Source organism: Phycodurus eques, chromosome 2 (genome assembly GCF_024500275.1).
Source record: "Phycodurus eques isolate BA_2022a chromosome 2, UOR_Pequ_1.1, whole genome shotgun sequence".
Taxonomy (NCBI): domain Eukaryota; kingdom Metazoa; phylum Chordata; class Actinopteri; order Syngnathiformes; family Syngnathidae; genus Phycodurus; species Phycodurus eques.
Window position 1 is genome coordinate 10,774,452 of NC_084526.1, and position 26,393 is coordinate 10,800,844.

Here is a 26,393-nt window from a genome sequence, read left to right on the forward strand (position 1 = left end):
ACCACAACAACTACAACATTTTCGCTTTACGACACAGTCGCAAAGTGGGGTCTTAACGGCAGCATTCTGCTTTGTCAGCAGGGCAGCTACGATACGTCCATTTCCCTTTGAGGTGCGTGCCTACGGCGAGGCTAAGCTAGTCGGGGCAAAGTGTTCGTTTTTGTAGACGACACGAAAACGAAAAATAACAAGAATGCCTGCGCATTGTGCTGCGTACGGTTGCACACGACGCCGTACAGCCGAAACAAGGGACGCGGGAATAACCTTTCATAAGTAAGACTTTTTTGGGGCTCTTTTTCATGATACAATATTGTTGAGAGCTCCCAGTCTATGAGAGCGTTAGTAACTGAAGTAACTGGCAGCCTTATAACGGAGAGATAGTTTTACATAGTTATTTTAAATCCGAAGCATTGATGCCAGTGTATTTATTGGTAAGGCTCTTATTTTTGAATTGACTTCGTCTCTTCGAGTAGAGGCTGGCGGCCTGACCGCAGTCTCCTAACTAAGCTACAAGCAAAACTAACCCGAGCTAGCTGCTTGATCGCCAAAATACCAGACGATTAACTCATTCACTGCCAGCGCTTGTCAAAACAATGGGTACAGTCGGAAATTCAATCTGACGCCCCTAACTCCAGAGTTGCGAGTGAGAGTGGTTTTTTTTTTTTTTTTTTTTTTTTTTTTGCGAACGACCGCCTTTTTTGAACGTTGTCCACGCTCCTCCTGTCAGACGCTCTGACGTTGTCTCTCCCTCGTCAGAGCGACCAGGGTGCGCTCTGGTGATCTGGTGAGAGTTCCCCATATTACCAGCCATTTTTGAGCATTTGACTCATTTTTCAATACCCACAGAAGATTGTGTACTGTCAAAATATGAGCACTGTAACTAACCAAAAGAAACAGACTATCTTCTTTCAACAGAAAAACAAGTTGTTTTCTTCCTTTTTCTGTTCTTTAGTAATTAGAACATGGATTGGTGTAATCTAAAACACCTTTCTTTTTCACCAAACAGTGGAGAAAACAAGCTTTTTGTGAAAAGAAACGTAAAGCAGAAACATGAATTTGACGCCAATATTTCTTGCTTTTGTGACGTCTCAAACTATAAAACAACAAAAACAGAGACTGAGAAAGGGCTAATTAATGGCGAAATGATTTATTTACAGATGTACAAATAAGAAACGAGTCAATAAGCGACACTGACTCACTGCATGGGTTTGAGTTGATCATCAGGGGCTTTTCATAATGCCGTTCCTCATTCACACAATGAATGGCATCTTTTTTCACAATCACAAACACACTTTCTACTACTTAATATGACACACACTCTGTTTATACCAAACATACATATACTGTACATATTCTGTTCGAGTGGCAAGCACCTAAAATAGTCCGACTCCCTTTGTGTTGGTGTTTCTCTCCCTCATAACTGACTTAACAAGCTGAGATTCACCCCCAAATCTATAGCTTGTCGCAATCTAGTGGCACCTGTTTGTGATTACAGTTATGTAGAAGCTTGACAGAATCACTGGGCAGAGCCCCTTATCCACACCTACCCATTGAAAAATGTACTTTGACGAATATATTAGTCAGTGGATTCCAGCTGATGAATATACACATCCACGGCAGTGAATGAGTTAATAGTAGCTTTAGTATAGTTGTAGAAGCATTCCAGGGCATTGAATGAATTCCAACTGGATTGTTCTGTTTGTCTTAGGCCCGATTTTCATGGAAAGTTTTTGTCATTCCGATTGAAATCATTCTCATTGAAGATCTCAGGTCAACTGTTTACATGTGACGTGAGCTAACATTTAATCAGAACAGCCGTTTTATAGACGTGTGACATGCACATATCGACGTAAACATCACGCGATTTAGCAAGATGGAGGTCAGTCGTCCATTTACCACAGTGGTTGCAATTGTTTTTACACCTTTATTATAATGCTGTTTTGTATTAAAAACAAGCTCTCTGTTGCAGACCGGTTCTGTATGCTCTATTTTATTTTCAAGTGCGTAAACGACGACAGCACTGCACGTTTACAGACAGAGCATGCGCAGACAGAACGCAACCTGACTATTCCAACCGTTTACATAACTTTTGATCGGTTTGGGGAAAGGAATATTCCACCTCTGTGAAACCAAATGAAATGACATTAATGTAATGTCCCTTCATTTCAATGGACAATAATGATTTTGAGTTGTGAGCGTGATCAAGGAACAAATGAAACTTGTTTCTCAAGGCGCGGCTATACAGTAAATCCAGATTCCCCTCTACGACTACATTCTACCTCCAAACCAATTTTATGACAAACCCTCCATGTGACTGACATTGCGCAAGAGCTAGCAAATAATTTTAAATATTATCAGGTTGTAGCATACAGCACTGCTGTTGGACCAAGGCATTTTACACACAGTCTTCATCTATGTCATTGAAATATTACATGCTAAGAAATGTTTCATGGATCACTCGCTGTATTGCTAAATGCTGGGTTTACAGGCAATTCTTAAGGACTGCTCTCAAATCCTTGAAATGTTAGTAAACAAGGTTATAATTATCAAATTAAATACATTTGGTCTCCAGTATATTGGCTAATTAGGTTCTTTGCCCTTAAGTTATTGGCATGATTTATTTTAAAATATATTGTTGTGTACAGACTTATTTACTTCTGTCTACTTTTCTTACCTCGTATAGGTTTCCCAGAGGTGATGAGATCAGGAGACAGTGGGAAAAAGCTCTGAGGAGAAAGGATTTTACTGCGACTGATGAGACTGTGCTCTGCAGTCAACATTTTATGAAAGATGATTTTGACAGGACTGGGCAGATTTGCCGGATTAGAGTTGGTGTCATTCCATCAGTGTTTAACTTCCCGGATCGTCCAAGAAAAGTAGGTGCATCATTTACAAGGGTGGAGCAACTCATTTTTTGAGTTTTATTTTTTTGGGGAGTTTTATTGTTTTTATGAAAATGACACCTTTTCTGTTACTTTAAAGATGACCAATTGCGATCCAGTGCACACTTATTTTCACCCTACTTGTGTTTGTATCACTGCTTTCATGCTATTAGTATTTATCTGCTCACTGTATGTCAATTGCGTGTATTTGAAAGTTGTTTTTGTCATACCTCATGACATGAATTAGTCAGAATCAACAACAATGCTGTGACATGCTAAAATCTTATTTTCTTTAAGCTTTACACATGTCTAAGTGTTAGGGCGTCAGCTGTGCGCAAACACACACACAGAGGATTGTAGGACAACTGGTCCTCAAAAATGCATATCTCGGACACCTGGGTGGTCAACTGGTCCTCTGGTAAGATTCAAAGAAACTTTGTAATTTACTGTACTTCTGAGGACCAGTTGTCCGAGGGTCAGTTGTCCATTCTCCCATATACAGTGGTGGCTGACTTACGAGTTTTTTCCGATCATCATTCGGACGATAATTGCTTTGACTTACAAGCCCAAACTTGAATTATGAGCGCTGTATGGTGGCAGTGAACTCAACTCGTGTCACAGTTTGGCAGATAGGGAACAATCCTTCAAAAAAGAGACTTGAAGCTGTTAAATGCCACTCTCATTTGAATTGTACTGTCAATCAAAACAAAGAAGTACAGATAGCATCAATAGTCGCCGTGCTATAACCCTTTAAGCAACAGATATTTAAATACAAATGCTGAAGAAACACACGTAGAAAAACTATCGCAGGAATATATTCTTTATCCTTTGCCAAATAACCGCTAATATTATTGCAGCTGACTGAATCCCTGGCAGTAGTGGTCACTCTTACTCATTTGGGTCTGTATGACTTTATTATACTGACCCCTGGTGGACAAGGTGGGCACACCAGAAGGAGCAGCACAATTAATGGAATTTAAACATTAAATTGAGATGCACAAACATTGTAATCAATGATGTTATTACTCTGTTTTTGTAAAGTATAACATATTAGTGCTTTTTTTTCTTAATTATCACAAATATTTGTTTTTTGGGGGGGGGGCTGGAACAGATTAATACATTTCCATTCATTTCAACGGGGAAAGATAATTTGAGATGACTGTTTTGAGTTACGAGCATGGTCCCAGAGCGAATTAAATTTGTATTCGAAGGCACCACTTTAATGCTGTGTATTCCCCCATGGGATTAATATTCAATCTAATCTATATTTCTTTTTTCTTTAGGTTGAGAGAAAAAGGACGCCAAGAACCACAAGAACGTCAATGAAAGCTCAGGAGGGCCTACCATTACCCAGCCCTCACAAAGCCACCAAAAAGGAATTCCAGCTTAATAGTGACCTTGTAAGTATTTGTACTTCTAGGTCCGTAAGAGGTCTTATTAAAAAACACTTTAAATGTTGTTGTTGTTTGGGAGGAGGCTGGAACAGATAAATAGCATTGCCATTCATTTTGAATGGTGAAAGATTGTTTGCGGTATGAGTGTTTTGAGTCACAAGTGTGGTCACAGAACGAATTAAATTTGCTTTGCAAGGCGCCACTTAATATGTATTCCCTCGTGGGATTAAAAAATATTTTATTTTTCTGTAGCCTGAAGCAGAAAGGACCACGACAACCTCAAGGAAAGGTAACAGTCTACCATTACCCACCCCTCAGAAAGTTACCAAAAAGAAGCATCAACTTAATATTGACCTTGTGAGTATTTATTTGTACTTGTATTTTTAAATCCCAAAAAGGTGAGAGGATTATGGGATTGGTCTCAATTATCGCATGGTGCTCGCAGCAGGATCTATAAACGACTGTCTAATTGGTGGCCAACCACACATTTGTCATCCCTTTTTCTACCAGGACCACAACTATTCGCTGCCCAGTTCTCCCGCTGCTCTGAAGGTCAAGTTTAGTCAGGCTGCAACTAGAATTTGGAACCTGGAGAAGGAGAAGAGAAATGCGCTGGTACGAGAACGAAGGGCAATGAAAAGTCTAATAGCTGTACTGCACAAGCCCTTGTGCAAGTCTTGTGTCTGAGGCTATAAAATCACCACCGTTCAGCGAGAACTATTATCTTTTGAACCTGAAAAATAGTGGCTTGGTGATTCCCTTTGATAGCTCTGTTCAGGTTGTGAGAGCTGCCGTTCGCTATGTAGTCCTGAGCAAATACCATAAGGATTCTGTGTTCACACATTATTCCGGGAAGAGATTGGCACAAAGTATATGTTTTCACTCGGGGAGCACATTGAAGGAATCCATTTCAACATAGAGAACCAGCAGTCTCCCTTGATAATTACTTACAGGTACGTTTCACTAAATTAGAATATCGTAGAAAATTCCGTTTATTGCAGTACTCACACATTATATAGATTCATTAAAGATTTGGAAAAAATACTTTGAGGTCAAAATTCCTGCCTAATTTCTACATTAAAAATAATTTTCATTATTTGTTATTTAATATTCTAGTTTCTAGAGACAGTGAATTATGAATTTTCTTTTGCTGTAATCATAAAAAAATATACATATTACAGAAAATCATGACATATTTAAATCTGTGTGTAGTGCATCTCTAAAGTTAGTTTCGCGTTTCCAATTGACCTATACACACACACACAAACTATTGAACTAAAGATTTTGACACTATTCAGATTTATTGAGCTGTACCTGTACATTGTGTTCAGTGTAAAAAATTAAATAAATAAATAAAATAAGGTTTTAACATTGCCAGACTTACTCCCCTCGATTTACAAGGTGCATGTATGAGGAAGAATTCATGCAAAACAGTCCTCATACACCATTAGGTTGTATAATTCCGAGGTGATGTTAAGTGTTTTGATTTACTCGAGACACACAACAGTTTCATTGTTCCTGTTTCTAACTTGTACAAATGTCAATAAATGTCATTCTATTTTATCCCCACGGAGTCTTTGCCACATACGTGCATAGATAGTCCCTTGAGATACATACATACGAGTGACCTGACGTTCAAGTTTTTCGAGGTACAAGCCGTCATCAGCCTTTTTTTTTTTACTTGCGACTGTAAACTTGAGATACGAGCAGTTTGGCAGATAGAATTAGTAAACAATTCTTCAAAAAATAAGCTTCAAGCTGTTTATTGCCTTTCCCAGTTGAAGTTTACTCTCATACTAAACAAAACACGCTTTTTACTAGCTTAATGCTAACACATAATGGGAAACCCCATAGACAGGCTAATGAGTGTCATGTAGCATATTTGTGGTCTTTATACTGCCCCAGGTGGCCAAAACACACACACGAGGAGCGCCACGTCATCCATTTAATTGATGCAAAAAGTGTGACAAAAACTAATTGTTTACATTTGGCTTGTCATTACTCTATGCGTTTATAATAAAATACAATACAAAAAAAAACTGTGAGCCTGGAATGATGGCATTTCAATTCATTTCATTGAGGAAAGATGATTCGAGATACTTCTATTCACTATTGACTTATTATCCAAAGAACAGTTAATGTTATGACCTAATATGGTAAGTGTATTTTATACAGATGTACTGTATACAGTTAAAATATTAAAATGAATGAAAAATGGCAAATGCATTCAAGGGTTCAAACAAAATGACTTTAGAACCCAATGTCATAAGATTGCTCAGCACCAATGCACCAGTTTTCAAGCAAATGCCATTCTTTAGTGGAAATAAAATGCAACCATCTTAAATTGAACGTGTGCAAAGATCTCATTTTAAACGGAACCAGCCTTGTGAAATTCAGTCCAACTCTTGGAATTAGGTGATACAATGACTGAAGTGAAGCATTTCCCCTTTTCCAACTCGAGGGTGAAGTTTAATTATGCAAAAGAAACAGGACACTGAACAAGATAAACTGTGGTTTTTCAATTCTTTAAATTTATTAAGAATGTAAAAAGAATAACAGAGTATGGTGCCTCTCATAATGGGAACTTTTCAGGGCAGACATATAACAACAGGAGTGTTGATCAAGGATCCTGGTCATGACAACAGGAAAAATAAAGCCATGCGTTAACTTGGGGGGGAAAAAATAAGAGTTACAGGTATCAAAAAATTTAATGTGTGTTTCCTGGTTCAAGTCTAAAACAAATTCCTTATTTTCTGGATCAACACTCCTGTTTGATAGAATCTGACGTCAAGCGGCCAAACCAGCAGATTGAATTTGAAAAGAAGCGTAAGTGGAGGGAAGAAGAGGAAGAAGGAACAACGTCGTCTTCAGTCCTTCCTCAGTGTGACAGTCTCCTCTTTGATTCCGTCCTTTGTGATAATGCAGATCTGAAGGGCATCTCCGGTGTAAACATCTCTTTCCGTGGCCGAGATGAAAACATCTTTGACCAGCTGAACTGACTTCTCGAGGCTCAGAGGAATACGTGTCACACCTTCCATGTTTTTGAAACCGATCTGAGAAGGAGACGTGGGTCAGTGCAACGCAGCAATGGTTATACTAGAAAGTAGGGCTGGAGCTATTGAATATTTTTAGAATCAATTATTCTATAGATTATCCTATCAATTAATCCAGTAAGAACTGATTTTGCATTGTTTCAATAGCAAAATGAGGACGTGAGATGCAGGTATTATATTTGTCCACTTGGGGTCACCATCTTCAGGTTAGAAATGATGGGTGACTGAGTGTGTGTGTGGCTTTCAAAGGTGGGGCCTGGCCTGGTGAGTGACGTGGGAGTCAGCGAATGAAAACGGAGAGTTAGCTGTTGTGGGCTCATGTTAGTGGCTGGCTGTCAAATGGCCAGTGGCAACTTTTTCCTTGTAATTGAATTATTCAAGTTATTCAATTAATCGTTTTATCCCTATTTGACAGCAACATCATAGTGTGTACCTGGTTGTCGAGAAGTGGTTGCAGCATAGCACTAGCTGATCCCCCAGCCATGTAGCTGTTCCTCTGGTAGGATCCTACTGGGTCAAAGCTGTAGACTGCACCCTTGCCTACATTATAATTGTTATTATCAATCTCATTATCAAGAACACACTGAGTGTTTTGAACAATTTCAATTTGAGACCATGTAAAACACCCATATTTACGTGTCATGAATGTTAGATGTTACAATGTTAGATGTGTGTGTTCCAGGCCCCCCCCCCCCCGTACCCTCGTCATCAAGGCCTCCAATGATATTGTAAACATAGTAGGGGAAGAATCTCCTGCCGTACAAGATGGTGGACAACATGGCAGCGATGGCTCCACACGTCATGGTCTTATTGTTTGAGTGTTTGTACATCTGAAAGGAAAGAAGGCTCCATCACTTTGATATGCTACTACTAAAATTTGACATGTCATATGATACCAACTATAAAATACAGTGGCGATAAACACACTTGTTTTAATTTCATTATTCAGTCTTTTTTGGATAGTTTTTTTAAAGCACAGTTGTACCTCGATTTACAAGAGACGAGACAAGTTTTTTGAGATACAAACTGTCAGTTGGTTGATTTTTTTTTTCCTTGAGTCACACACAAACATTTGAGTGATGAGCACTAAATAGTGGCAGCGAATTTCACCTTACAACATTTTTTTAAAGAGGTTAAATGCTTTAAGCTGTTTATTGCCATTACCAGTTGAAGTTGAGCCAAAACAAACTGAATTACTCATGTATTAACCAAACCACATACTGTAACTTAGGAACGTAAATACAAAATTGGCGCAGATGGGCTACTGAAACAAGCTTCAATGCTGCAGTAGCTATAATGCTTTCTGCAATGGATATTTGAACACAAATGGTGCAGCAACACATGTAGACAAGCACAGGTTTGTTATTCCCTGCGAAAAACCATTTATACTCCTGCAGCTTACGGAGTCACATAGCCTCAGAACTACCACGTTTCTACCACATAATTAGCATTTTGTACGATCCGATCATCTCCGCAAAAGACATTTACTCCGCGTCGCCTTCGTGTACAGTATATTTGAATCCAAAAGCTATTTTTTGCCTTGTCGAGCGTCTTTTGACGTAGTACTGTAAATATCTGACTACCAATAATGTTAGTTAAAACAAAAAAACATGTCGGCGGTGTGGGACAGACAACACGTAATGCGTGGATCAGATTACAAGACAAATCTGGTCTTTCACGATTGCACTATGTCAGACTACTGCAATAAAATCTTCCATTCAGACACTACTGCATCCCGTTTTTTTAAGATCACTGGGCTTCATCTTGTCAACTCAAAAGCAACCGGATACACTCGTACCATGGCGACGACAACAATAATGGATCGCGCCATGTATTTAGCAGAACAAAATGGGGAAAAACGTGTATTGGTGGTCACCGGTGCTCGGGAGAGGACGTTCGTTTAAGGCTTGCTTGAGGTATGTTCACGTACTTTTAAAACGATACCGCTCGCAAGCAGGCAACAAAACGTTATGTAGCCTCCGCACTAACTAGCACTAACACTTGTACATGAAAATGCAGGGATTCTGTCAAATCATGCTCTAAAGTTTTGGTGTGTGTTAATTACTTACAATAAAGTAATTTAATTACAGTAAGTTAGCACCCATTATTTCTGTTTGAGTTGGCTTATTAGAATACAAGATCTGACTAGAGCAGTGATTTCCAAACTTTATGGAGCCAAGGCACATATTTTACAATTGAAAAATCTCACGGCACACCAACAAACAAAAATGTCACAAAAAGTCGATACATTAATTACTGTATGTACTTCCTGCCATCTAATAGAAGACCATTAATTTGTTCTGTCTGTCTCTATGCCTCACAGGCATAAATATAGGAACATAGATACATCATTTATTGTAAATAAAAAATGTTGCGCAATTAAGTACAAGTATATATAAGTCATTTAAATAGACACATTGCTCCATCCTGTGATCGGATGTTTTTTTAAACTCACTGATCGGCCCCAAAAATCCTGATTGTGTAAAGCCTCATTTCTTGTGAACAAGATTCACGGTATTTCAGAATCAGAATCATCTTTATTTGCCAAGTAGGTCCAAAAACACACAAGGAATTTGTCTCCGGTCACATTTCCATTTTAATCGAGAAAGATTATTTGAGTATTTTGAGTCATGAGCATGGTCACAAAAGAAATTAAACTCGTAAGTCAAGGTACAACTGTATTATGATCACCATCTATATCCACCGCATGTATTTCTGAATGCATGTCCTACGGGATATCAGATATGCAGCCAAAACACAAGATGCCCGTTATATTTGCCCACCTTGAGTCTGGCATCAATGATTTTGGTCAGAGTCAGACAGTCACCATGGAAACCACTGCAGCCAATTACTGTTGTGTCTGTCCTGGAAAAGACAACAGGATAACCAAAACCAAGTTTTGCATTAAGATACATTATAATATAAGTCCTTTGTGATCACTTATTTACAGTACAGTGGAAGTAGCACTTACAGCTTGTAGCATTTTGGCGACTCTCTGCTGTGGATTGAGTAGCCCTCACTCAGCCTGGTGTCGGAAGCTACAATGACAAAGTCTTCCCCAGCCACCGCTAGAACAGTCCTGTAAAAAAACGTATGACATGATTTTATACATCCATTTATTTTTTGGAGGCAACTCTTGCCGTGACCTACGAAGCAAGTACAGTATATGAACAGAAGCGGCGTTATTGGAAAGTGAAACCGTAGTTGACAAAGGTGATCTATCGTTGACCATATCAAAACCACGTTCTGCCACTGTGGTGTCTCCAATTAAAAAAATAAAAATAAAATACATTTTAAAAAAAGTTATAGCCTAATGTGTGTATCGAAATGATAATCTTTCGTCAAGCCAAAGCATTAGCTGACCATTCACTTGAGAGGTAAATGTTAGCTTGCTGGCTAACGAGCTAGTAGGTGAAAAGTAAACCTACCCTCCGTTGAATGTATATGGGGAAAAACGGTGCTCAACCGGACCCGTGTAGTGATAGTCCTTCATCTTGCCAGGGTCTCCAAAAGCTTGAGTTGAGAGCATTTCTTTAAATTACAGATACAAAAACTAAAAAAAAATCCTTTAATGAGCACTCTTCTAAAGTCGCTGTATCACTGCAATATGGCAGCTTCTTCTTTGAGGGAAGATTCCAGTTGGCCCTTCTACGCGGGCGCCCTCTCTGGCTGTACAATGCCATGACTTTGATTGGCAAACTGTTTTCAGTTTAGAACTAAAGGGTAACTTGAAATTTGCGTCCTTCTCCGTGAGTCATTCTTGGCAATCGGTAACTTTTTCAGTGTGATTGACAGAGGCACCATAATATATAATATATATATAATATATATATATATATATATTATATATATATAAAATATAAACTCATATATATGTGTGCGTGTTTTCAGTATACAACAAAAACAAAGGAATTAACCTTGCTGTTCCAATACTTTTGGAGAGCACTCCCTCTCTCGCTCTCTCTCTATTTTTTTTTACCCCCCAAAAATATTTTGTCTACTTTCATCGTAATTGGGAATTTAAGAGCAGGACATTCAGGTTAGAATTCTAAAGGTTAACCACGAAAAAAAAAAAGGCAGACAAGTTTACACTCACCTCACTTTGCTGATTTAAGTTCCCTCCCAAAAAGTAATGTTACATCTAAAATGTGGATTCATGGGGGGGGGAATAAAATCTTCACAAGGGCAAAACGACCTGACTAACAGCATGGAATGCAATATTGGAGACACAACATAAATTATATTAAAAAATATATACATATGAAAACCAGTTTCTACTGATATATATTTAGATATAGCTGCCCAATCCTGGGACTTTTACATTTGCATCTTTTACACAAATCACACACTTAATTAAAAAAAAAAAAAAAAAAAGAGTGACATACTGATATATTTCTTATAAGTACAGTTTAGTTTAAAAAACAACAACAACATTGTTCAGTGACTAAGACTTCAACAAATTACCATTCCGTACCACTACAGAACATGTTTAGAAAAGTACAAAAATACTTTTTCAAGACAAATCCAAAAATACGAGCAGATTTACTATAGCTGTGATTGACATGCTTGTTGCAGTCAGAGGCATTATTACAAGAGAAGTACGGTGAAAATATTATTTACATAAAGACACTTTTGTTAATGAACAGGACAAAAACTTGACACTAAATTTCAAAAGATCATTAGCACCATGACAGAATTCAAGAAACATTTAAATAAGACTGCACAACAAAATAAAATGATTTGAAATCTACGAGCCTGACCTTTGCTTTTTAACAACTAGATTAAAAAAAAATAATAATAAATACATTTAAATAGCACCATTTATTCATCCAAAACAGATTTATCCCTTTCACATGTTTTGTTCCAGAAAGACACACTGTTAAAGAGTGACACTACCATCAATAGTCAGATGGAGTTTATAAATTGTGTAACATTGCTAACAAACATCCATCCATTTTCTTTACCGCTTATCCTCACTAGGGTCGCGGGCTGCTGGAGCCTATCCTTGCCATCTCCGGGCGGGAGATGGCAAGGACACCCTGAACCGGTCGCCAGCCAATCGCAAGGCACAGAAACCAACAACCATTCGCACTCACATTCACACCTACGGGCAATTTAGAGTCTCCAATCAACCTAACACGCATGTTTTTGGGATGTGGGAGGAAACTGGAGTGCCCGGAGAAAACTCACCCAGGCATGGGGATAACATGCAAACACTGGTACTGTAATGCCATAAATGGTGACACCAAAGAAAAAACACTGTTAAATAAAAAGGGAGTGGGGGGTGAAAAAAAAAGTCTACAAAGATTCATATCATGGGAATCTAACAATATTAAACAGTGTATTATCTTCTTTTCATGTCATCGTTGTCTCGCTAAGAAGTTAGCGCTTCCTTGTTTCTTACCAGGTGTGGATGCTTATGATGGGCATAATAATGAATTAATGTGGAATTGTTCATTGATCTTGAAGCAATTTTGGAAAAATGGAGTGCAGTACTTGGCTGCAAACAACAGTTTCAAGATCAATTAGTTTGTGGCCTGAAGAACAATATGACCAAGTTTAGCTACATCCAGACATACCTCCACTACCTCACAACTCCAGCTATCATTATAGTGTCCAAGATGACAGTGGAATTCTGAACAATCAGATTATCCCATCCCATAAATAAAAAATAAAAAAAACTAATAATTAAAAGATCACCTTTCTATCTCTAATGGATACTGAAAGTCTGGAAATATACGTCTCCCTCTTGGTTAGTAGTGGACAGTAAGACACTAACCTGACTTTTGTGTGGTCATCTTTGCATTTACAGGTACAGAGGCTGAAATAAGTATTTAGCACGTCACATTTTTTCTCACTAAATATACTTCCAAAGGTGCTATTGACCTGAAAATCTCGCTAGATGTTGGGAACAACCCAAGTAATCCATACATACAAAAAGTAGAACAAATAAGATCAGAAATGAAGTTGCGCATAAATATGTGAAATGACACAGAGAAAAGTATTGAATACATGAAGAAAGGGTGGTGCAAAAAGGCATGGAAAGCCAAGACAACACCTCGAATCTACCAATAATCAATATCACCTGGTTCAGTCCTAAATTATGGCCTACAAAAAGGTCTCACTGCCAAGGTGTGAGTCAAGACACATCTCATGACGGGCAAGAACAGAGAGCTGTCGCTAGACCATCGCAAACTAATTGATGCAAAACATATCGATGGCATTGGTTAAAGGTGCATATCTAAGCTTCTGAACGTTCCAGTGAGCAGAGTTGGGACCATAATACGAAAGTGGAAAGCCAATCATACCACCATAAATTTGCGTAGATCAGGTGCTCCTCACAAGACTTCTGACAGAGGTGTGCAAAGAATAATCAGAAGAGTTGTCCAAGAGCCAAGGACCACCTGAGCTTCAAAAAGACCTGGAATTAGCAGGTACTGTTGTCACAAAGAAAACAGTGAGTAATGTACTCCGCCGTCATAGCCAGTATGCACGCTCACCACGCAAGACCCCATTGGTGAAAAAAAGTATGTTAAAGCTTGTTGAAAGTTTGCTGTGCAACATTTGGACAAGCCAGTTAAATACTGGGAGAATATAGTCTGGTCGGATCAGAGCAAAATTGAACTGTTTGGATGCTATAAAGCACACCACGTTTGGAGGAAAAATGGCACTGCACATCACCCTAAAAACACCGTACCAACAGTCATGTTGTGAGGTGGGAACATGATGGTGTGGGGCTGCTTTTCATAAAATTGTATTGGTAAACTTCACGTTATTGAAGGAAGGATGAAAGGGCAAATATACAGAGACATTCTTGACAAAAATCTGCTGCCATCTATAAGGATGATGAAAATGAAACGAGGGTGGACATTTCAGCAGGATAATGATCCAAAACATACTGCCAAGGAAACTGTCAATTGGTTTCAAAAAAAAAATAAATAAAGCTGACAGAATGGTCCAGCCCATCACCTGACTTGAATCCAATTGAAAATCTACGGAAAGAACTGAAAGTTAAGGTCCATAAAAGCAGCCCACGGAACCTTCAAGATTTGAAGACTGCTTGTTTGGAGGAATGGGCCAAAATCACACCAGAGCAATGCATGCGACTAGTTTCTCCAAACAGGAGGCGTCTTGAAGTTGTCATTGTAAACAAAAGGCTTTTGTACAAAAGTATTAAATAAATATCAGTTGTCGTGGTCAATACTTTTTCCGTGTCATTTCACATTACTACACACAACTTAATTTCTGAGTTGATTTGTTCTACTCTCTTGCATTCATGACAATAAAAGGTGATTATTCTTCTTCTTCTTTGTCTGTATGGATTACTTGGGTTGTTCCCAACATCTGGTGAAATGTTCATGTCAATAGCACCTTTGGAAATATATTTAATGGGAAAAATGGTGACGTGTTAAATACTTATTTCAGCCGCTGTATATTACTTGCCAATTGGTAACAGCTTGTCAAAAGTTGGTCATGAGATTTAGTTGGGGTGCTTAAATTGAAATTGCGGATCCCCAAACAGCACTTGCGATTAAATATCATCATTCAGTCTAGCATGGGGGTCACCAATAATGTGTCCACGGGCACAAGATAGGCCCCAAGGACCACATGAGTAACCCACAGGCTTGTTCTAAACATAGCTTACCAGTGAGGGGACATTGTGATTTCCTAGGAATGTGGTATAATTGATCAGTTGAAAATGAAAACACTTGTAGAGATGATAGTTGTTGATCTGACTGTTGTTGTGCCCATTGTTCTCTCGTCCCTTTTGACTTGATCTTAAGTGTTGCCCCACTAAGTCGCTTTCAGTTTCAAAAAGGTTGGCGACCCCTGGTTGTGGTCTATTGGAGTTCACTGAAGTCACTTTTGCACTGACTTGGGTTTCTTTGGTGTTTTCGCTCCACCTTTCTTCTTGGGTGTGCTGAAATCTTTATCGCACACCTCACACAGCCAAAGACCTGTACCATCACAAATAATTACTTAATGCAATGAAAAGCACATAAACAGCAACGTTCTGGGAGAGACAATGACCTGTGGGGATGGAGCCCATGCCAACACAGAAGGTGTGGAAGCCTCGGTCACACTTGTCGCAGAACATCATCTCGTCCTCATGGTGGGGCTGCTGGCACACGGTGCACGTTTTACACTCCATGCACTGCCAGCGGTATGTCCGGATCATGCACACCAGTTCCTCGCTCATGTCCAAACAGGACGGGTGGCCTGCGTTTAGTGAAACAACACAGAGATGAGACACACACACACATGCATGAGGCCATTGACAGAAATGCACAGAGCACTCTCTCAAAGGGAACACTTCAAAGACTCAACTGTTTTAAGGTCTTATAATTAGGAAATGAATCTACTAACATCTAATTTTCAGGCAGCTTAAACCAGTGATTACCAACCACCGTGCCGGGCATGTTAGTTAGAAATTATTTATTTAGTACAAATAGTATGTCTTTGTTTATCTAACCTAAGCCAGCCATGCCAGGTGACAAGGAAAAAAATGAAATGCTCTTCCACTAGATGGCAGAATGTACCTGTGTATTCATCTGGTACCTGTCACGCAACGGAATAATAAGCTTTCTTAACAAGCCCAGATTTCAGTAAAATGTGATTAAATTGAGACACGATCATCATTATTTCAGTATACAGTATATGCTTTTTGTGTCAGTTTTGTTTGGTGGTGTGTTGTGAGATTTTTATCTAGTAAAATAAAACTGAAACCAGTAACTTTAACTATTGCTTGGTAACATTGACTAGGCGATTGGCATCGTAGCACTCAGGGTTTGTCCCTCAATGACACCTTAAACAGTAACTGAACAACGTTAAATATGAACTAATTATGTGTAACTTGTCTTCAATTAATATTCTTGAGAATGACATGCATTACCTGAACTTTGCACATTTCTCAAACGGTTAAACAAGAACGTTTAAATATTAACAATAGCATGAAATTAAATTGAAAAAAAGATACAATTCCTGATCTTTGGTAGCAACATCAAAAGCCATACTTGTGAGAAACGCGTGGTTAGAGACAAGTACTACAATAAATATATATCACTGGACTGCTTCTGGGATTTTCTCATGTTCTAATATATAGCACAGTGGAAATAAAAAGTCTACACACCCCTGCTCAAATGCCAGGTTTTTGTGAAAGAAAAAATGAGACCAAGACTGACTGAACTTTATTTGGGGTTGATTAGAGGCACTTTAAATGTTGGCACGTGTGTGCTGACTCCCATTTAACATCGGTTTGAATGATTGGCTAATTCTGAAAACAGTAACATATCAGTTATAAGAGGGTGCCCAATTGAGATGAAAAGGTTGCAGGTTAATGGTGGAAAAAGCTTTGAAATTTATTGGTCTTTTTCTTTTTTTTTTACATTAAACTTGGCATTTGAACAGGGGTGTGTATACTTTTTATATCCACTGTAAGTTCTTTCCATTTTCTAATGTGCTTATCTTCATTAGATTAATCACCGTTTGAAGCCGATCAGCCTTAGGGTTGCCGAAATGTTTTGTCCTTACAACCCAAACTGAAATTTGGTCACTCCTCAGGACATCAATGCCACACATTGCCCTAACACCAACATGCATTGTGCATAAATTAATAATAAAGAATACAATAATTTACCATACTACACAAACAATCATCATTTTTAAGAAATTATGTTATGAGTCACATTAATTTATATAAATAATACAAATTTAATATATAAATATGCAACTGGCGACAACCAAATATGGGTCAGGACCATTGGTTTGGGAAACCCTGTTGTACTTAGTGGGAAAGTTGCTTCATTACAGTTTCATCAACCATTCAACGGATATGTCTTGAATACACAAACTTGCATGACCCCTTGTCTGCACACACAAATAGGACTGTAAATCCCCAAATTTAAGGTAAATTCAATACATAAAAGGGAAGAGTCTGGGGGAAAAAAAGTGTGTGTAAGTTTGTATACTTACCGCTGTTATCACACTGGGAGCAGTGAATGAGCGCCTCAGGTTTGCCTCTCTTGTTGGCCTCTTTACCCTTCTGGCAAATGCCACATATAGCATTGGGAATGACCTTAGGCTGCAAGGCAGAACAATGCTATAAACACCAGTCACCACAGCACACTCAACTCATGTTCAATACACAGTACAGCCCAGTTGATAAGTGTTGAGAAAAGGCCAATGAATTAAAAATAAATATATTTAAAACCTTAATTGTATAAGATGACTGTAGAGCAATTTTCTAAAAAAATGTTTTCTAAAATATATTGTAACAAATGTGCAACATACTAATAGACTAAAATATGGCAGAGTTGAAAAATGGTGTCTGGCTGACCCCATTACAAGCACCAAAGATCAATTCTCACTTTGATGTCTGATTTCAAGAAGTCCTCAATTTTGTTACAAACACATTGTTTCCCATGTTGGAGAAAATCAGAGCTCATTTCTTAAAACCGGAATCTATCACCAATATACTGCAGAATACAGCTTTTAATGTGACTGCAACTTGACATGAATTCTGTAGATTTGCACACCTACCTACCATTATTCCTCTTGAGATAATTCATTTTAATTTTATAATTTAAGAAACACTGGAATGAGAAGAAACATTAATAGCACCTGGAATGCAAGTACAGGGAATTACTCCATTTAATATCAGTTTTGTATCATGACTTGAATTTATTGATAGGCTGCATTGTGAAAATATCACATTATTCAAAACAGTCAAAAACCATTGCATATACTTCACTACCGACTGGAGCCAGACCAGAACTAAGTGGCGTTAACCAGCCTGCAACAATCACTGTGATATACAAAATCTGGGGATAGGGAAATATTTCTAAATGAATAATAACTATATAAATGTATATATACATAACTCAGAAGAAGGTGCACGTTACTTTGGAGTTACAAAAGTAAAGCGTCACTTTTTGAAAGACCTTTTTTAAATAAATATTTTGAGTTACTCTAGGTCCTTTTTGTACTCATTTAAAATAGTACATGGACACACAAATTGTAGCTGCATGTCACATAAATAAACTAAGAAAAACGTGCAAAAACATTTCCTCATACTGTAATAGCTAACTGTTAACACACTAAAACACTAGGAAAAGAACCATGTCCTCACTGCAGAGCCAGACTGGACACAAAAATGGTTAGTTAAAGGGTAAATTAAAGACAACTGAAAACAACTAATTTTAGTCCAAATATAATGTCTTAATTTGATTATAATGGTGCCTTGAGATACAAGTAAAATTCCTTCCCTGACCTTGCTCGTAACGCAAAACACTTGTATCTGAAATCATATTTCCCAATTGAAATGAATGGAAATGCCATTAATCCGTTCCAGCTTCCCTCCTAAAATGAAGAAATAAATTGTTTCAGTTTTTTAATAAGGAAAAATAGCACTCTATAATACTGTATTTTATAAAAACAGAACAACAACAGTTTGTACATATTACTTCTACCAATATTACTACTATAGGTGACTGAGTAAGGTGCTGTCATATTAGTAATTTATAAGGAACATTTATACCTGTGAATAGTGTTATATCTGTCTACATGTGTCGCTCCACCATTTTTGTTCAAATATCTGCTGCTTCCAAAAACGAGTCAATCAATGCTAACCGTTAGCATGCCAATTGCGTTTTGCATTGTTTCTTAATATTAAGCTATAAGTGGACTTTCCTAAGGCAAAGCTATGTGGTTTTATATACGCAACATTCTCTTTGTTGTATGCTTGGTTTGACAGTAAACTTCAACTAGGAGTGGCAATAAACAGCTTGAAGCCTCTATTTTGATGAATGGTTCACTACATGGCAAATAGCTGAGTTGAGTTGAATTCAATGCCACTGTACAGCGCCCATATCTCAAGTTTGTGCTCGGAAATCAAAGCAAAGAATCAGCCGAATGACAGCTCGTATTATGAAAAGCACGTAAGTCAAGTCACTCCTATCTCAAGGCACCATGTTCTATTAAAAGCTTTTATTTGGAGTAATTATGTGATGTTAAAGACCAGGGGTGGGGAACCTTTTTCCTATTAAGGGCAATTTCGTTTTGATAAAGCGCTTTAATAAAGGCCATACTAAATATGTAATAGATAAAAATATGATGCAACGGTTTAATAATTTTTCATTATTTATATTATGAGCACTTGTTGGTTAATGTTTTTGGTCTACTTCTTTTGGAGGTTCTATTTGTTTTTAAAACTGCATGCCAGGCCAGATCAAATGCTCTCGTGGGCTGCATTGTGTACGGTAGGTTCCCTGCCCCTGATATGGAGAGACAAGCTAATGTTTTGGTGTCCAGCATTTGAGCTCAGTGTGAACAAGGTTAGCATGTTGTCGCTCCACTGATGCACTTATGTTGTAGAACAGCGCGCTCTGATATTTACCCACAGACCAACAGTACACCACGTTAATACATAGCATATATCTTTAACACCAACAAACACAGTAAACATTTGTGTTGCAATCTTCAGTTATACATGGTAAAAATGCTCTCTACTTTTAACATCGACTACTTTTTAAAGCAACCACAAAATGAATGTCTGTTGTCTTTATCAAAAATGAAAATGTAGCAGCCAAAGGATCATATTACTTGTCTTGCAAATATCTTTTTTTGACAAGTGAGGTGAGAAACTGAAGACATTCAAAAAGGAAAATTAATTTGTTCTTGCTGGAAAAAGTAAAAAAAAAAAGTGCAATGCAAAACAAACTGAGCTTTTCCTTTCTTATTGTTCTTATTGCTCACAGTCTGGTTGAAGGAGAAAAAAAGAACGATGTAGTAGTCCTAAAAAGAAAAAGTGAAAACAGGAGTCTCAGTGGGAGTGTGTGGGCAAATGTGTGTGCTGGTCCCTGCTGAGACAAACTGTAGAAGCCGGAGAACAAAGTGAAGAAAGCTAAGGGAGGGGATGTCGGGATGTATGGAGTAAGGAGGCGGTCGTAGTAGTAGAAAAGGGAGGAGGAGCAGGAGGAGGGGTAGAAAAGTGCTGCTGCTGCTGCTGTTGAAGAAGAGTTCAGGTGGTTTTGTCCTCTACCTTGTACCCGGGGGTGACTTTGTGGGAGTGGCGGTGGCTGCCATCTTTGCCCAGCGTGGACATCCTGTCTTTGGGCTTGGACTTGTGGGCTCCTCCCTCCTGACTTTCACCGTCTGATGTGTTGCCTGAAGAGCTGTCCTGCAGAGACAGAGTGACGTGAGATGACCACAAAGTTATGTTGGTTCAATAAAGGCTGGCATAAAATAAAATATTGTTAGCCTAATAGCATTATTGCGATTTTTAACTTACTGTCTTCATAACACCACCAAAAAGTTTTAAATATTTTTTTTTCTTTAGCTTATATAAATATAACTGCTTCCTCTTGGGAAACTGTCAGTTAAGTCAAACACGATAAACATGATACTTAATTAACATTAACATCAAATTCCATGGCTCAGCCAGCCCATAAGTAAATGTGAGTGTAACGCTGCACCCCTCTAGCTCTCTCATACGTTTGTCTCGACCGTGGCAAAATATTTGCAACTTGGAAGCACATACCTCAGGTCAAAAGTTTCAAACATGAATAAATCAGTGCGTTTTCAACATTTAAATGGGGACCATGTATTTAGCAACACTCAGCGCAATTGACTCCTTTTGCGTCATATGCAAAACAATGTGAAAATGAGTCTGCTCATGTCCCTTTCTTAGTGGTAGTTAAATTCGCTTGTTGCATTTTTGAAACAAAATTGCGAGAAGGGTCGGGAGAAGTCTCTAAATACAGTGACCAAATCGTTAAGTTGGCACCACTGACTCTACGCCTCTGTCTTCGCAGCCATGTTGTTAGTGTAAGCAATGCACACCAGATCGGATGCACTTTGAACTACGGAAGTCCCTAAAAAATGTTTTATTAAAAATAAAAAAATAAAAAATGTCCTGACAAATGAACTAAAATTCATCGATAATTTTGACTGATTGCCCGGCCCGAGGCACAGTTTACAGTGGCCACTTCCTACTCCCTCATCCACAACAGACTGGATTTGGTTATGTGTCAGGACGGGAGTCGGCACTGTTGTGCCCCTCCAAATGCCTTACAGAGGAGTTCTTGTTCTTTTTATCATCCTCTGCATCATCCGAGTCAGGTTCTGAGTCCAGCGCAGGGAGTTCTGGATCCAGCGGAGGCTCAAACAGGGCTGTGTTCAAAGGCAGGTAACGCAGCTCATTGGGAGAGTACCTGTTAGGCACAATACAGTTATGACTCAGAGCACAACAATACATATAATGAAGTCAAACCTCAAAAGTAGAACACAATCTCAAGACTGCATCAGACTGTGTTCTACTTTTTCATCTCCAACTTGTGCAGATTTTGAAACAATTAATTACAGGGTCAAACTGTCACCATCTTAAATTTCTCTAGTCTCACAAAATTAAGCTGTGGTGTGTGACTTTAGTGTGTGAAAATGTTGGTTGAATTCCAAATTATATGACCACATGGGAATTCAATTTTAAGGGTTGGAGCAAAATAAACATTGCCACACATGGAGTTAGTTAATGTTAATTCATGTTTCTATAAGAGTAATCTACCTTTTGTAGTAGTCTTGGAACTGCCCTGGTATAAGAGCAACTGGGTAGGGCCCCGTCCTGGTCAGTTCTGGGGCAAGCACCTTGAACCGGCCCTGGGGCACTTGGATAACCTGAGAAACAAAATAAAGTCAAGAATGAGGTTTTACACCAAAAATGATCGCATTCATAGCACAAACCAAAATGTTGGAGGTCTTTAATTATTACAAGTGAGAAAAAAAAGTTACATTTTGTGTACAATAAAATTAGTAATGATGTTGTGGACTGGGAAAGTAATTAATGGGAAACACTGGCAATCAATAACAGTGGGATTGTAGGTTTCTTTATGCAGGACGTCATCCTGTGGGTTTTAGCTATCAGGTGTATATTTCTCAAATAGGGCTGGGGAATTTATATTAAAAAAATAAAATAACGAATAACTTAGCTAAATCGACTTCAAAAATAGGTTGAAGAAAAAATTGTTGTTCAGCTCCGCCCGCCCGGGAGCAAAAAAATAAATAAAGCTCCTCCCGGAACCATGTTTGCGCTGGCGGAACCCATGTTTCACACAGACATTTATTGCAGACAGCTGCAGTGTTGGGTTAGTGAAAACCTTTGCCAAAAATGACAGTGGAGACTTTACAAGTGATTTTTAAGCCACTGTTTGATGTGTAATCTACATATAACATGATGTATGAGTGAGCTGAATGTAGTTAGCGTTTTTTTTTTTTTTCCTAAAATGGTAATCGCTAGCGTGCTAATCCTAATCACAATTGCTAACCGTTTAGCATTTAGCATTTTGTCGTCTCAAATTCTGTATAGCAAATGTATACCGTACACTCAGTACCAACATGCAGTTTAAGGAGAGAAGTAAATCCCTCATAAATGACAATTGAATGCATGTTAGCAGTTAAAAAAAAACAATGATAATAATTGAAAAACAAATTCTACAAAGCCTTAACAATATTTATGAGTTAGATAAACCATTGTGTGCCATCATTATTTGGGCTAATGCAAAATTTTAAAACATAGACTTACATGTGTCTGGAGGTCAAAATAGGCCCTCCTCTCTTCCATTCGCTCCCTGTTGAAGTTACTGTTGAACTCGGCCGCCTTTTTGGCCGCCTTCTTAATGTACTCTGGAACCTTGCTGGCCTCCACCTTCTGAGGGTTCTGCTGCTGCATTTGCTTTAACACAACAGTAGACGTGCACAGTAAACATATGACTATTGTGAAATACACGATAACATTTTCATTTGAATTTATGTACTTACAGAGTACTCTTTAGCTATCCTCTGTCGCTCTCTCTCCTGAAGAATGACCGAGTACTCTAAATGCTTGGCAGGATACTCTTTTATCATCAGGTCTATGACCTCATCACTCCGCAGAGCTGTTAGACCTGGAAACAAACAGATCACATTTACTTTAACCACATCAACCTCACACCGTCATTCCTTGACACCAATCCCAATGTTGGTCTGACTAAGTTAGAAAGGGGATGCTTCCTACCCAGAGTGCACTGTGTCTCAGTGATCACGTTCTGTTCACGTAGGTAGAGCTTCTCTTTATGTGATAGGTCCCTTCTTTCCATATCTAGAGTAGTAGAAAAATAAAATATGACACACCTACACCTCTTTGCTTGTAAAAGCTATAAACATTTTCTCTCTTCTCACTTTAATTAGTTTTCTACTAAATTATCCACAACATTTTATTTTTTTTCCAAAAACAGAGACTCCAGTTCATACCCGGGTACTTCCTCTTGAAGGATGTGACTCCCAGATACTCGCTGACCTGCTCTTGCAACATGTAATACTCTCCCGTGTCATCTGCTGGCCACTTGTACTCGGTCAAATTCTCTGCTGGGAAATATGTTGGCCTGGAATAGGTGTGTGGGAGAAACAGCATTCTTAAAACGTATCCATATTTAGCCGAGATAGATAATTTCTAAAAACTATAAGCAGACCCACCCAAGGTCTTGACTGGAGGTGTCACAACTTCTTGAACTGTCCCCTGAACCCATTCGTCGCCTTTTTGGAGGTTGGCTTCCATCATTGGACTCATCTCCTGTTATGTCCTCCTAAAGACAATTTCAATTAAAAAAAATGTAACCATAGGCTTTAGCAGTGAATCGTAACCACGATGCCACTGGAAATGACCCAATGTCTCTTAATTGTTATGGCCAAAAAGTTCAACCTAGATTTAAAAAAATATGTACAAAAATAAAATAAATTCATAATTAAAAAAAAAAAACAATTAAAAAAAACACACACTTGAAATCACTCAAAATGCAAGTGAAAAATGTGTTGTGGTCCAATTAAGCTTTTTTTTTTTTTTTTTTAATCCCAAGAGCATTTTAAAAGGGGTGTGCAGGCTTTTTATAGCCACTGTATGTGAGGTGGGCATTTCAAGGATGACTACCAAGCATAAAAATTGTTTTTAAAAAAAATGATAAATTAGTTTATCAGGTTTGTCTTCAAATAAACAATCCCAGATTTCACACAGAGTATAATTGTGTGTAAACTGAAATGAGATCATTATTATTTCAGTAGATACACTTTTTTTGACTTTGGTGGTGTGCCATCAAATTTTTCTAATGTAATACATGTGCCTTTGAGATGTGTTTAGGTGCGAACCAAGTGGTTCAAACACAAAAAATAAAAAATAAAAAACAAGGATAATCACAACTGGTAACAAATATATTTTAACAAACGTCTCAAACAACTCTGTAATGCAGTATAACGTAATATATGTAGTGGTTCAAATTTAATAATGGGGAGGTTATTAATTGATTTATTACTAAACAGAACAGACAGCTTCGTAAATCAGTGGACATACTAAGACTTGCACAACTTCAGTAACTTATAATAACATCTATATTGTTACAGGTACGTATCACTGCATTAACGGCAGAAACAACACAGTTTGTGTGGAAAAGTAATAGACTCTAATCACCCACTGTTTAGTAAAACATCAGACGCTAAGAACAAAATTGACATATTGTAGTCCATTAAGTACAAAATATTGACATTAGCCAACATGGCACAATCACGTGGAGATAAAAACAAAGGCATACTACGAGCAGATACTATACGTCAACAGTGGCAGCCAAAACGGTGCTAATTAGCTTTTAGCGTAGCATGGGAAGAAGCAGACCTCCCGAAACAATTATATTAGTAATTCCCCTTTTCTCAGCAGAACCGCCGCTACCTTTAGGGATTGTGCTCCGGGCGTAGCGGGGTTGCTGTCGCACGGTGGTCTCGGGGGGAGCACGGCAGCCATGTTTCGCTAATTTGAGGTTGCTGCTGGGCTAGCTGGAAGCTAGCAAAACTAGCCGCGTTATGTCTTCGTTCTCTATGTTTTTTATGGGCGGTTCATGTATGATAGCCGAACCATACTGCCACCTGGTGACCCGGAGCTCGGCAATATAATAATGTATAGTATAGTATGGTATAGTATAGTATAGTATAGTATAGTATAGTAACACAGTGGTTCACCTGAAGTACCACCTAAACAAATACTTAGCGCTCCAAATACCACCATCGTGATCAACAACAAAATACTGTAAGATGGGAAGTAAAATAAAAAAGACAGATTTTAGGTTTTATACCAAAAAAGATATTTAATATTATTGTAAGCCATTGTAACAGTATGCACAGTTTAAACATAATCACTGTGTGAATATAAGAAAAACGGGGGAAAAAACATGCTTCGATAATGATTTGATGAAAATGTATTGCATATACAGTAAGTTAAATCAAATTCTTACATAAAATAAAACTAGATAAAAAAGTTTCTAAAGATTTAATGCAATTGTATTGTAGCAAAACATTAAATATGCATAGCACTTAGGGCCACGTATTCCCAAACATGAGAAATATTATGTAATGTAGTCTTAGGGCCACATTTGATTTTTAAACAGTTAACAGTGTGTGTGTGCGTGTGTGTGTGTGTAAAATGCGTACAATATATATATATATTTTAAAACTTGAAATAATAATGCATTTTCATTTTGTAAATGTATTATTTCAAAATCATATTATTATAATTAATTGACCAATTATTTAATAAAAGAAAAGAATACAAATTAAATAGAACATGACTAAAAATCTGGAAAAGGTAAATATATGAAATGTATTATTTTATTAATATCCTGTTATTATTCATTATAAAACTTTAATTATAATGAACTGGCCATTCTTTTAATAATAAAAGAATGTGTAAAAATGTTCCTTTTACAAAACTATTTTCTTTCACTATGTACAATAAATCAACTTAGCCATTATTTAATGAGATAAATGAATAAAATACAAATACAAAATTAATATAAATAATAAATACATATATTTGTGCATTGATGTTATTATAATTATATTATTTTATATAATTTATCAATAATTGTTATTAATTAAAATTATTAAATCCATTCTAATTAACCAGAGAAAATGGAACATTAATGCAACAAATATGACAGGACTCCAGGTTATGATCTGTTATTTTGAAGTAACACAACACGAACGGAAAGCCATGA

The 26,393-nt window shown here is 37.8% G+C and overlaps 3 protein-coding genes across 3 annotated transcripts; 1 reads left to right on the top strand and 2 right to left on the bottom strand.

The window, feature by feature from the left end:
* The first annotated feature begins 97 nt into the window (after positions 1-97).
* Positions 98-6,258, top strand: LOC133415387 (THAP domain-containing protein 6-like). Its single transcript, XM_061701412.1, has 5 exons — positions 98-273; positions 2,684-2,876; positions 4,166-4,282; positions 4,529-4,633; positions 4,787-6,258. The coding sequence occupies exons 1-5, from the start codon at positions 194-196 to the stop codon at positions 4,961-4,963; spliced, it is 672 nt and encodes a 223-aa protein (XP_061557396.1). The 5' UTR covers positions 98-193; the 3' UTR covers positions 4,964-6,258.
* A 527-nt stretch (positions 6,259-6,785) lies between these two features.
* psmb1 (proteasome 20S subunit beta 1) lies at positions 6,786-10,953 on the bottom strand. Its single transcript, XM_061701425.1, has 6 exons — positions 10,758-10,953; positions 10,301-10,408; positions 10,113-10,194; positions 8,030-8,159; positions 7,763-7,869; positions 6,786-7,329 (listed from the first exon to the last, which is right to left on the bottom strand). Exons 1-6 carry the CDS (start codon positions 10,856-10,858, stop codon positions 7,144-7,146), a joined length of 714 nt encoding a protein of 237 aa, XP_061557409.1. The 5' UTR covers positions 10,859-10,953; the 3' UTR covers positions 6,786-7,143.
* A 3,422-nt stretch (positions 10,954-14,375) lies between these two features.
* Positions 14,376-25,209, bottom strand: phf10 (PHD finger protein 10). The gene is made up of 12 exons (XM_061666872.1): positions 25,073-25,209; positions 23,833-23,942; positions 23,611-23,741; positions 23,375-23,458; positions 23,140-23,264; positions 22,904-23,053; positions 21,890-21,999; positions 21,401-21,539; positions 20,369-20,506; positions 17,302-17,410; positions 15,361-15,549; positions 14,376-15,287 (listed from the first exon to the last, which is right to left on the bottom strand). Exons 1-12 carry the CDS (start codon positions 25,142-25,144, stop codon positions 15,190-15,192), a joined length of 1,455 nt encoding a protein of 484 aa, XP_061522856.1. The 5' UTR covers positions 25,145-25,209; the 3' UTR covers positions 14,376-15,189.
* Positions 25,210-26,393: the final 1,184 nt, after the last annotated feature.